Below are 12334 nucleotides of genomic sequence, written 5' to 3'. Positions count from 1 at the left end.
TAATTGTATTGTTTTCCATACAGACAACTGTAAGCCTACTTTTACCCACCCTGTATTAACATACATAAATGCATCCATTTAAAGTCTATAGTTTAGTGGTCTTTAATATATCAGAGTTGGGCAGTCATCATCACAGTCTAATTTTAGGGTATTTCAACACCTGAAATGAGGGCTACAATTTCTTCATATTTTTACTAACATTTGTTTTTGTTCATCTGTTTGATTTTAACTATCCTTGTGAGTTCGGTGAAGTGGTATTCCATTGCAGTTTTGATTTGTGTTTCCCTGATGGCTGATGATGATGAACATCTTTCATGTGCTTTTGTATATTTTTATATTTTGTATATTTTCTTTGGAGAAATAACCTGTGTAGATCCTTTGCCCATATTTTAATTGGGTTATTTCTCTTTTTATTGTTGAGTTGTAAGCATTCTTTATATATTATGGGTATATTCCTTGTCATATAATAATTTTCAAATACATTTTTCTTATTCTGTAGGTTGTTGTTTTTTCTTCACTTTATTGGTGGTGTCCTTCGACACACAAAAATTTCTAACTTTGATGAAGTACAATTTATCTCTCTTTTGTCATTTGTGTTTTTGATGCTGTATTCAAGAAGCCATTGCCTATCCTAAGTTCACAAAGATTTACTCCCTATTTTTTCTTCTAGCTAAGAGTTGTTTTATTTTAAAACTAGTTCATTTTGTATTATTTTTGTCTACAATGTGAGGCAAGGATCCAAATTCATTCTTTTCTTGTGGATATCTAGTTTTTTCTCAGTATCGTTTATTTTAAAGAGACTATTCATTACCCCATTGAATTGTTTTTCCATCCTTGCCAAAAATCAAATGACTATAAATGTAAGGCTTTGTTTCTGGACTCTCAATTCTATTTCATTGATCTATATGTCTGTTCTTATGCCAGTACCACATTGTCTTGATTACTGTAGCTTTGTAGTAGGTTTTGAAATTGGAAAGTCTGAGTCTCCAATTTTCTTCTTTTTCAAGATTTTTTTTTACTATTATGGGTCTCTCTTATTTCTATACAAATTTTAGGACCAGTTTGTCAATTTCTGCAAAATAGCTCTCTGGGCCCTAGCCAGTTTGGCTCAGTGGATAGAGCGTCGGCCTGTGGACCAAAGGGTCCTGGGTTTGATTCCCGTCAAGGGAACGTAACTTTGTTGCAGGCTCCTCCCCGGCCCAGGCCCTAGTCAGGACCCGTGCAGGAGGCAACCAATCAATGTGTTTCTCTCACATTGATATTTCTCTCTGTGTTTCCCTCTCTCTTCCACACTCTCTAAAAATCAATGGGAAAATATCCTCGGGTTTGGAGTAACAAAAAAAACAACAACACAAAATAGCTCTCTGGGATTTTGATAGGGATTGCGTTGAATGTGTAGATCAGTTTTATTTGTATTGTCATGTTAATAATGTTGTCTTCTGATCCATGTATATGGGATGTCTGGCTGCTGTTTTGTCTTTATATGGACTTTTCTCTCCCTAATTTTAGAAAACATAAAAGAAGAATCATATGAAGAAAGGGCTATCAGTATTTCTACCACTCATATATAATTTTAACAATTTGAGGGTTTTTCCAATTTTTTTCCTTTATCCACAGAGATTCTTAACAGTCATAGTAATATTATATATACATTTGCATTTCTTGGGGATTTTTTCCACTGAACGTGCTCTTCTAAGCACCTTCTGTTATCTTTTTAACAAAACGTGTAAAATAGTCCACTCTTGTAGTTGGACATTTTGTTCCCAATATTCTGTGAAATTTTTTTCTGAATTTAGGGTCCCCCCTTCCATTAAAACAAATTCCCAGTGGTGGAATTTTATGTCAATGGCTCTAACCATTTTAAGATTTTAGATGAAAAATATGTTGCTTTTAATGTTAATATTTAGTGTGTCATTAATTATTCTTACTTTTGGAAGCCAAGTCACACAAAAAGTTCCTCATATGGACCAAATTTGGACCATCATAATAACAACAACATATAGCCATTATTGAGTACTAGCACCATTGTTTTAAGGACCTACTTGGATTATTAAATTCCCAAAATAACTGAAACTGAAGCTCAAGGAAGTTAGATTTGTCTAAGATCACACAGCTGTGAGGTTGAAGTACAACCAGAGTTCAAAGCTTGCAGTCTGATTCTAGAGCATATACTTGGAAACACTGCAGTATTGCCTTCTTTAGAAACCCACACAGCAAAGCTAAGTTCAAGTTAATACCAGACCAGGACTTATACCTAGATTTCTCTTATTTCTGGGTGATGCTGGAGTTATTCTGAAGAGCACTACAGGGTAACAACCTGACATGAGTGCCAAAGGCTGGCACACTGGCCATTAAATCCTGTAAGCCACCACCCAGCAGCAGACATTTTGAAAATTATGTTCCTCTGCTTTCCCAAGCTTCTAATGGCCACCCCAACTTCTCTTGCTTGTCCTGGACTGCATATCTTCTCTCTGGCCCTTTTAACAACACCAGCTGAAAGGCTTTAAATCCCAAGACCCTCTGCCCTACTTTTCCTAGCCAATACCTGCTCTGTGGCTATTATTTCACTATTTCAGCCAGAGATCTGACAAGGCCAATGGTTCTCAACCCTGGCTGTGCATCAGAACCACTTATGGAGTTTTTTTAAACGTTTGAGCGTCCCAGAGATTGTTCAGTAGGTCTGGGGTGGAGGCCAAGTACCTGTATTTTTATAAAACTCCAAGTCTGGTATGCAGCCAGGATTGAGAACCTCTGGTCTAGGCATTATTGAGTACAAAAATGATTACCCTTATCTGGAAGAGAAGGAAACCTTACCTGTTCTATCTTAAGTGCTTGCTGCAGTCTCAAAAGTCAGCAGAATACTTACAAAGACTTTTTTTTCTTAATGCCTGGAACCTCACCCTCATCCCTCTCAGCAGTCCTGAGATTTAACAAACATTGTTTAATAATTCCTGACTAGCTACATTTTAGGCACTGGACCTAAAAATGATTAAAGCATCATCACCTGCCCTCTAGGTGCTTGCAATTTAGTCCAGGAGGCAGATTTAAAAAAAAAAAAGCTATATAGTACATTCTAAACATCACTCCTAGCTGTATAAACAAAAGGCTCTGAAAACGCATTTCCTGTGGGAGAGAAGGAAAGAAGTTTGTGAATTCTATGCAGTTGTCATCAGAGCCTGGAAACGTGAGGAGAATTTTTGCCTGGCAAAAAAGGGGCAGAGTTGGCAAGAAAACCACATAAAGACAGAGATGTGACAGTGCACAGCTTGTTCAGGAAGCAGTGAGTAGTCAGTCTCCTGTAACTGGATCCTAAAGTAGCATAGTTCGTGATAAGGTTGAAAAGGTAGAGTCAGGCCAGATGGCACACCCTTATGTAGAAAGAAGCTACAAATTAACTGATTATTGTAAGCTTTTCCGTAATTTCTCGAAGGAACTAACTTTTAGGAAGCCTTTAGAGCAATAACCCAGTCTATAATGTGTCATCAGACCTCTTGTAGTGTTTAAGGTTAATAGGGGTTGATTCACTTAAGTAGATGAAGTACTAAATGGTATATTTTATTTGAATCTATATGCCAATAAGGTGACATGCTATCCAGCTGGTAAAAAATAAAAAAGAGTAGTATTTCTAAGTGTACTTTCATGAAACGATATAAAGAGAAAAAGATATACTGTTCAGAGAAAAAAGCAAACTGCAGAGCATGTGTGTTTAATAATCCATTGTGGTCTTTTTAAGGTATATACATATTCCTTTGTGCTAGTAATAAACACATAAAAAATTGAGGAATGCACATAAAAGAGAAATGAGAAGGCTGAAGAGAAGACTTTTATAGTCTCATTATAGTTAAAAATAAATAATTTGAATTTGACCCAGAGTTTAAGCTCTGTTAAGCTTCAAAGTTAACAAAAACTTATCTTTGACCCCCATGGTTTACTCCTGTCTTAATTATAACATCTTGAAGGAAAAAGTAATGCTCCAGTTTTCCACCACATCAGATTTCCCACTGACCTTTAATAAACACTTCAGGTGTCTGCCACTTAAGTAACAGAAACTTATACACCTGCTTTGTCCCTGGCCCGGCTTTTCCTTCTCCCCTAATCCTGCCTATGAATCTTCGTGTAGTAAGACTCATACTATTTTAGGACTTTCTGCCCTAAACATACACTTCATCCCATTTTAATGACACTAATGACTGCTAGGGCTGTGCAGTGACTGTTGACTTGCACTCAGGAGTGAAGCAAATGAAAAATTTCTTTCCTTTTGAAATAATGACTGTAATCAAGCTCTAGAGCAGGAATGTGAGACCTGTCACCAGTAGCTCCATGGACAGGTCCCTATCTCTAGTTCCCCTTGTATAGTACATTATAACAAAATGGGGTTTTCTAGTAATGATCTTTATTGAAGGTGCAGTATCATTTTGGCCATTTCTAAACACATAGTTGATGAGAAAAGTTTAGGCAAAATTCAATTTGTAGAATTTCTCTACCTTAAGACATTGCAGACAGATCACGAGAATTCTCGCTTCATATTACAGTGTTTTACAAAGCATCATACTTTAAAAAGATATTAGTTTGTAAGAATATGTAATAAATAACTTCAAAATGCACTGGGTATTTAATTTTAAAGTGTGCCTTTAACATTTATGTAAAATGTTTTCTGTACTCGTTCAATAGAAACTTGAGCTATGTGGCCACTGGGTAAAGCTAGCAATAAAACTACTGGTCTGCAATGTGTTAAGGCAAGGTATATTGAGAAGTGAAAAGCACACGTAAAATGCACAGAGTAACTAAATGACTGAAATTAGTAAAAAAAAAAATTTTTAATATATTTTATTGATTTTTTTACAGAGAGGAAGGGAGAGGGATAGAGAGTTAGAAACATCGATGAGAGAGGAACATCAATCAGCTGCCTCCTGCACACTCCCTACTGGGTATGTGCCCACAACCAAGGTACATGCCCTTGACCAGAATCGAACCTGAGACCCTTGAGTCCGCAGGCCGACGCTCTATCCACTGAGCCAAACCGGTTAGGGAAGTAAATTTTTATTCCAAATAAAAGATTGTATTTTTATGTGAGCCCATTCTAAATTCAGTTGCATATAAATGCAATTCAATAATTAAACTAAGTTAAATATCAGAGTTATAATTCAAAGACTTAGTGACTGAGAAATAGGTGACCTTATTATTTGAAGACAGAAACACTACACTAGAAATTGGGAAATTTGAGAAAATATAGTGTTGTCTGTGGTGAGGCCTAACGGGGAAGAAATGTGAAGTTTATAAGAATTTGCCTGAAATACTTGCCGTTGCCTGTAAACAAGTGCCAGGACATATAGAAAAGAGTTCTCTCCGGGGGGGAAAAAAAGGAAAAAAAAAAAAGAGTTCTCTCCACTGCTTCATGTGCTTTAAGAGAGCAAGCATTGAGTTTCTGAAATGTTCTTTGGCATATTTTGGCTTGTGGAGTAGAGTAGCCATGTGTAAATTAAGGTGGAAAACCACATGAGGCCTGGTAACCTTAAGTAATTGATGGAATTCTTGTGAAAATTAAAAACATCTCTAGCCCTGGCCGGGTAGCTCAGTTGGTTAGAGCACAGTTCCCAGATGCCAAGGCGGAAGGTTCAATCCCCGGTTATAGCACATACAAGAGTCAGTCAATGAATGCATAAATACGAAGAACAATACATTGATGTCTGTCAATCTCCCTCCTCCTCCCTCCCTTCCTCTCTCTAAAATCAATAAAAAAAATTTTAAATTATTTTTTTAAAACTATGTTTTAACATAAGGACACTGAGGCAGCGGAGTAAGGGGTTGTTTCTCAAGTCACATAGTAAATGATTGTGCCTGATTTTATTTTTTTTATTTTTATTTATTTTTAAAAATATATTTTATTGATTCTTTACAGAGAGGAAGGGAGAGGAATAGAGAGAAACATCGATCAGCTGCCTCCTGCACACTCCCCACTGGGTATGTGCCTGCAACCAAGGTACATGCCTTTGACCAGAATCGAACCTGGAACCCCTGAGTCCGCAGGCCGATGCTCTATCCACTGAGCCAACCCGGTTCAGGCGATTGTGCCTGATTTTAGACCTGTGCGCTCTTATTTGACAGCTCCTCTCTGCCCTAACATTGCTCAGAAGTATATATAGGAATGCTAATGGCAACTTTCCTTATGAAGACAAAATATCATTAGCAACCTAAGTGTTTTACTGTTACCTAAGAATACTTTATAGCTTCTAAAAGTTATATAAGTCTGTATTAATGTGGGAAATGTTCATACTATGTTAAGAAGCAGGTTACTAAACAGTATATACCAGCCGTGGGCAAACTACGGCCCGGGGGCCAGATCCGGCCCGTTTGAAATGAATAAAACTAAAAAAAAAAAAGACCGTACCCTTTTATGTAATGATGTTTACTTTGAATTTATATTAGTTCACACAAACACTCCATCCATGCTTTTGTTCCGGCCCTCCGGTCCAGTTTAAGAACCCATTGTGGCCCTCGAGTCAAAAAGTTTGCCCACCCCTGATATATACATTAGTCCCATTTTCTAGAGAGAAAAATTTAAAGTGTATAATATATATTACATGAACAAGTAAAGGAAAAGAACACTAAAAGTGGTTCACCTAGATGCTTTTAATCTAATTTCTGAATTTTCTAGATTTTTACAAATATATGTTTTACCATGGGGTGGTTGGGAGGCTGGCAGTTAGGAAAGGGGGAAGGAAAATGCTAAGAGGATGTGGTAAGAATCAAATGATTTATGTGATCAACTCACTGGGAAATCAACCCCTGGATGATTAAGTTAGCTGTAATTTTCTTTGATGCTAATTCAGGGATTTTCTTGGGCTTTCACTTCTGATTTTTGTGACCCTCTTTTCTTTTTCAGTAACAGTGACAAATAGCCAGAGTACTCCTGCCAAAGCCCCCAGAGTAAAGAGCAGTCCATCTAGTTCCTCCCCTTCCTCAGCATCTTGTGCTCCAAGCTGTGCTGGAGACCTCCCTCTTCCTTCAAATACTCCCACATTTTCTATTAAAACCTCTCCTGGCAAGGCCCGGTCTCCAATTAGCAGAAGAGGCTCCATCTCCTCCATCTCTCCCAAGCCACCTTCATCTTTCAAGATGTCCATTAGACATTGGATCACCCAAACACCTTCCTCATCACCACCCATCACTCCACCTGCTTCTGAGACGAAGATCACATCTCCAAGAAAAGCCCTCATTCCTGTGAGCCTGAAATCATCCCAAGCAGTGGCTTGCTCTGAGTCTAGAAATAGGGTAAAGAGGAGGCTAGACTCAAGTTGTCTGGAGAATGTGAAGCAAAAGTGTGTGAAGAGTTGCAGCTGTGTGACTGAGCTTGATGACCCAGTTGAAAAGCTTCATCTGGATCTGTGCTGCCTTACTGGTAACCAGGAAGACCTTGGTAAAGACTCTCTAGGTCCTACCAAATCAAGCAAGATTGAAGGAGCCAGTATGAGTGTCTCAGAGCCTCCTTCTCCTGCCAGTCCTTATGCTTCAGAAGGCTGTGGGACACTGCCTCTTCCTTTGGGATCTTGTGGAGAAGGGTCTGAATTGGTGGGCAAAGAGAATAGCTCCCCAGAGAATAAAAACTGGTTATTGGCCATGGCAGCCAAACGGAAGGCTGAAAATTCGTCACCACGAAGTCCATCATCCCAGACTTCCAATTCCAGGAGACAGAGCGGAAAGACTTCTCCAGGCCCGGTAAGCAGCAGAGAGAAGATGCATTTCCTAATTTGAACAGGGCAGGTACAGATTCCTTCTCAGAAATCAGGATGCTTTTTTTTTTTTAAGCTAATTATTTTAGGATTGCTAGACTTAGCATATATAAGTATACAGGACAAATTTATACTAAATTTGTACATATTTATACTAAAAAGTTATTTGTTGTTTGTTTGAAATTCAAATGTAACTGGGTGTGTGCTGTATTTTTATCTGGTAACCCTATTTATTCCCATGAAAATCACTTCTGTCAAGGTCCATGCCCCTCAACCCTGTTGCCTGATTCATCAAAGCCTCCTCATCCTCCAGGATATCAATTCAAAAATATCTTCCCTGTCCTTTGACATTATTTCCTCCCTGCCCCCTTTTTTTCTTATCTTCCCCCCACCCCCAAGCCCTTGGCAACCCCTTTTTGTAGACACCCTCCCAGTTTTACAGATAAAGCTGTACTTCGTGGGCAAGTTGCCAGTATCCATAAATAGATTACCAGTTTGTAATTAGTTTATGATTATTTAAAATAAAGTCAAACCGGTATCTGCAAAGCAATTTTAAGTGCAGAATCCTTTTAGATTTTAATGATTATCCCTAATCTCTTATAGTCTTGCTCACATCAATGTTTGGCAACTCATATGTATCTATACTTTTTTAAACATTCAGCTTAGCTTTACTTATCTCTTTAGGGCTCATATTTAATTGGTTGATATACTATTTAAGTTAGATAATTTTAAAAAGAGATACTGCTGGTTTATGAACCTTAAAAAGCAAGTGACTCATAACGGTGTAGGCAGAAGTAGCTGTGAGCATTAGGTGAGCTGTGGGCACCAATCAAAGGGAATAAAGATTCTGTTAATCAGTTTGTAAGTTAAGGGGAGGTGAGTTAAGGAAGTTTCTGCCGTACATGGGAGCTCTTGCTCTGTGTTAAGAAGAAGGTGTGGTAGAATGATTAAAATCCAATCCAGGAATCATGATCAACAACATCTGCCCTTTTATTATTTTGTATTATTATTATTTTGTTAATCCACACTCGAGGATATATCTTGTCAATTTTAAGGGAGGGGGAGAAAGAAAAAGAAACATCAATCAGTTGCCTCTTGTACATGCCCCAACTGGGAATCAAACCTGCAACCTTTGGTGTACAGGACAGTGCTCCAACCAACAGAGCCACTCAGCTGGGCTTCAATCTGCCCTTTTAAAAGATAGAAGCTGGATAACTTGGGCCAGGTCAGTAAATGTTTATACCACCCACCTACTATCATGAAGCCTATCCCATATTTTAGGAGTAAACTAGAAATATTTTAAAGATTCTTTGAACACAAACTTCAATAAAACCATGCAACAGAACATTTTTTTTTAATGCTATAAGGAGTCGTTCCTTCTCAATATCATCACTGTATCTGTTCTTTGCCCCTAGCCAAAATTTCTGTTAAGACAGAAAGGGGGAGGGAAAGAAAAATTAAAAGAATGAATTATTTCAGGCAAGGTCAGCTTTCCTTAGGAGAAGGAGGGGGTCTATCAAGCAGATTGCCTCCCTGGTACTGATCAGGAAATTCCAAATTGACTGGTTAAAGGTACATTCCTGGGAGAGGCTGAAACTGCAAATAGGTTATGTATTGCTAGTTGTAGTTTGCTGTGGTGGAGCTTAGCATATGTGACTCCATTTTGGGCCAGTTGTCTCTAACACTGGTTTTATTTTTTTTTTAATCTTTGAAGCTAAAGTTTCTTTAAAAGATTTTTCAAGAGAGTAGCAACTGTCATTTGCATACCTGTCTAGTTTGTACGTTTGGGAGGGTCATTTACTCATTTCAAAGAGGATGGTAATTTTAATCTCTTTGGTTCCTATTAGGAGGTTTAACTGGTAAATATTTTCTGTTCACAAGAAAAGCCCGTGCCTTCATTCCTTGCATACTGTCTGTTAAATTTTTACTATATTCAGTACAAATCAACCAAAAGAGGCATTGTCATCCAAGTATTTGGATCAAATTTCTAGGCATCCTAACTTTTAAAATAGCTGTTCATGATAACTTGCTTGAGTAACAGCTGGACTTTATCTTAGAAAATGTCTGAAATCTAAACTTTCTTCTTCTAGGTCACTATTACTCCCAACTCCATGAGGAAAATTTGTACATACTTCCATAGAAAGTCCCAAGATGACTACTGTAGTCCTGAACGGTCAACAGAATTATAGATCCTAATCTGAGTAAGTTAACTGAACTTTGGCCCATTAAAACAAGACAAAAATACAACAGAGTGACTCTATAACTCTGGTCTTTAAGAAAACTACCTTTTTTTTTTTTTTTCATTTTTAGAGACAATCCTTTCAACTGAAATTTACCTAGTCTGGTTCTACTACCGTAATGTATATGCAGCTTCCTCACGATGAATGCTGTGTTTAAATTTCATAAACATTTTCAATAAGTAGTCTTCACTTTTTTAATTATGCATCTTCTCTACAATAATGACATCCCAGACAATAGAGATGAAAAACAAGACTTGTCTCTTGTTACTCTGAGACTTTATATCCGTAGTTTAAAGTATCTGCTGGCCATAGCAGGAAGCCTGTCTGTGAAGGCCCACTGCTAAAGAAGTCTTCTTTTGAAGACCCCTGGATCTGTGCTGCCTCAAGCTAATATACTTGCATTTAAAATATATAATCTTTTCACTATACTTTTGGGTTTTTTTAAGTATGTGTAAAAATGTTATGTTCAGATAAGTACATTTACAATAATTTAGCACGTGATTCAATGATACAGTCCCTGTAGTTAAAATCATCTTTATTTTAAAAACAGTCAACTCTTTGGAGAAAGTAGAAAAACACTAGAAACTTTGTCTTTTTCCCCCAAAATATATCTCCTACACAAGATTTAAGTTCCTCATATTTTTGCTACGCAATCTACTGTTACGAACTCAACATCATGTTCTGTAAGAGGTTGTGATTTTTGCCATTTACAAGAGGAGATGTTTATAAACCTAGTAGTCATACACTGAAGCTGGGATTTGAATTCAGTCCTCAGTTCTCCAGGTGCTGCAACTTTAAAAAAAAAAAAAATAGGTCATCAGATTTTAAGAAAAAGAAACAGTTTCTTATTAATACTTTTATAAAAGTAGGTAGCTCTAAGCTGAAAATCCGGAACCTCAAAAATAAATCTTGGCTTTAACTTGCTTTTTTTGGTTTCTCTTCATATACATAAAAAGCAGTGGCCTTCTAATATAGCCCTGAGTCAAAAAGTTATCGGATTTTTTGTAGATATTTAATATAGAGTGTATAGACTAACTCTAAGTTATAATGTGCAAAATATTTTGAACATCCCGTCCCTTAATCAACAGTTACATATCAGTCATCTTGAGATGAACTGTTGTTTTATATTTTCCCCTATTATAACCTTATAGAAACAAGCTTCATGTACTTTCTATGCGCTGTTGTCCTTGCAAGGGAGTCCCCTTCCAATCATGAAACTTGACTCATTTTATCTATATATCTGAGGACTATGGAGACTTCATTCATATATTTGTGATAATTTTCAAGTCTATTCTTAATGAAAACTCTTTAATTCTTCTGATTCTTATAAGTTAAGCTTGTCACTGCAAAGGTCAATTAAGCATGGGTTCTCTTGGTTTTATCCGAGGAGAAAAATAAGGGAAGCTATAAAATTGTCACTTCAAAGCAAAGCACACGCTAGTATTAACTGAATATTTAGGAACTCTACATATATTTGTGTTTTTATTTTTGAGTATTAGACTGTGGGAAGGTATTTATGACCAATACTTGCAGGTAATGCTATCTATCTATCCATCTTTTGATTTGAAAGCCAGTAGGGAAAATAATCCTTGAAAAACAAAAGGATAACTAAAATAGATGATTTTGTTCTTTGTATCCCTGCACATCTCCTGACAGCTCTACTGAGTGAAATTGGGGTAAATGTGGCTGTCAGAAGCTATTGAGAAGCTGCTGGGTATAACATGTCTCACTTGGAAAACTAGTACTTCAAATGGGTGCCAAAGGTCAAATGTAATGAGATAATTATCCCTGTTTGTGTCAATGTCATTCTTTGAGCTGATCCTGAATAATAAAGCCTTTTACCTTATCTGATGTCCTCTTCTGAGCTTTTTGCATTAATTTAGAAGCATGCTACACAAAAGAACTATAGTAGTAATCAAGAATCCTTTCTACTTGTTCATTGAATAAAAGTTATTCAAGGATATGATCTAGGTCAAGCTGAAAGAGGTTTTGTTTTAATAAAATACATTTTGTGCCCTAGCCAGTTTGGCTCAGTAGTTAGAGCATCGGCCCACGGACTGAACTGGGGTTTGATTCTGTGTAGGGGCTCTCTCGTACCTGGGTTGCAGGCTTGGGAGGCAATTAATGGATGTGTCTCACATTGATGTTTCTCCCCCTCCCTTCCACTCTCTTAAAAAAAAAAATGGAAAAAATATCCTCGTGTGAGGATTAACATAAATAAATAAATAAATACATACATAAATAAATCTTGCTTAATCAGACCTTGAGCACTACGATGGCTTGGATTACTTGATGAAGGAGGATGGAGTGATGTAGTTGTTTTTCTAAACAAGTATTTCCAGCCCAAGCTTTTCCATTTGAATA

At 37.1% G+C, this 12334-nt stretch overlaps 1 protein-coding gene across 3 annotated transcripts in view; it reads left to right on the top strand.

Annotated features, from left to right (window-relative positions):
• DTL (denticleless E3 ubiquitin protein ligase homolog) overlaps positions 1–11798 on the top strand; it is a 42790-nt gene extending 30992 nt beyond the window's left edge. For 2 of the 3 annotated variants that reach the window (XM_070395828.1, XM_070395831.1), the window contains 2 exons: positions 6884–7716; positions 9821–10034. In XM_070395828.1, the coding sequence (XP_070251929.1) occupies positions 6884–7716; positions 9821–9919 (932 nt within the window). In that variant the 3' untranslated portion in view covers positions 9920–10034. The other variant, XM_070395829.1, reaches the window with a different exon arrangement.
• Positions 11799–12334: the final 536 nt, after the last annotated feature.

Source organism: Myotis yumanensis, unplaced genomic scaffold, assembly GCF_028538775.1.
Source record: "Myotis yumanensis isolate MYYU_CA2020_CCGP unplaced genomic scaffold, mMyoYum1.0.hap1 SCAF_17, whole genome shotgun sequence".
NCBI classification, from domain to species: domain Eukaryota; kingdom Metazoa; phylum Chordata; class Mammalia; order Chiroptera; family Vespertilionidae; genus Myotis; species Myotis yumanensis.
This window is presented reverse-complemented; position numbering and strand designations above follow the sequence as displayed.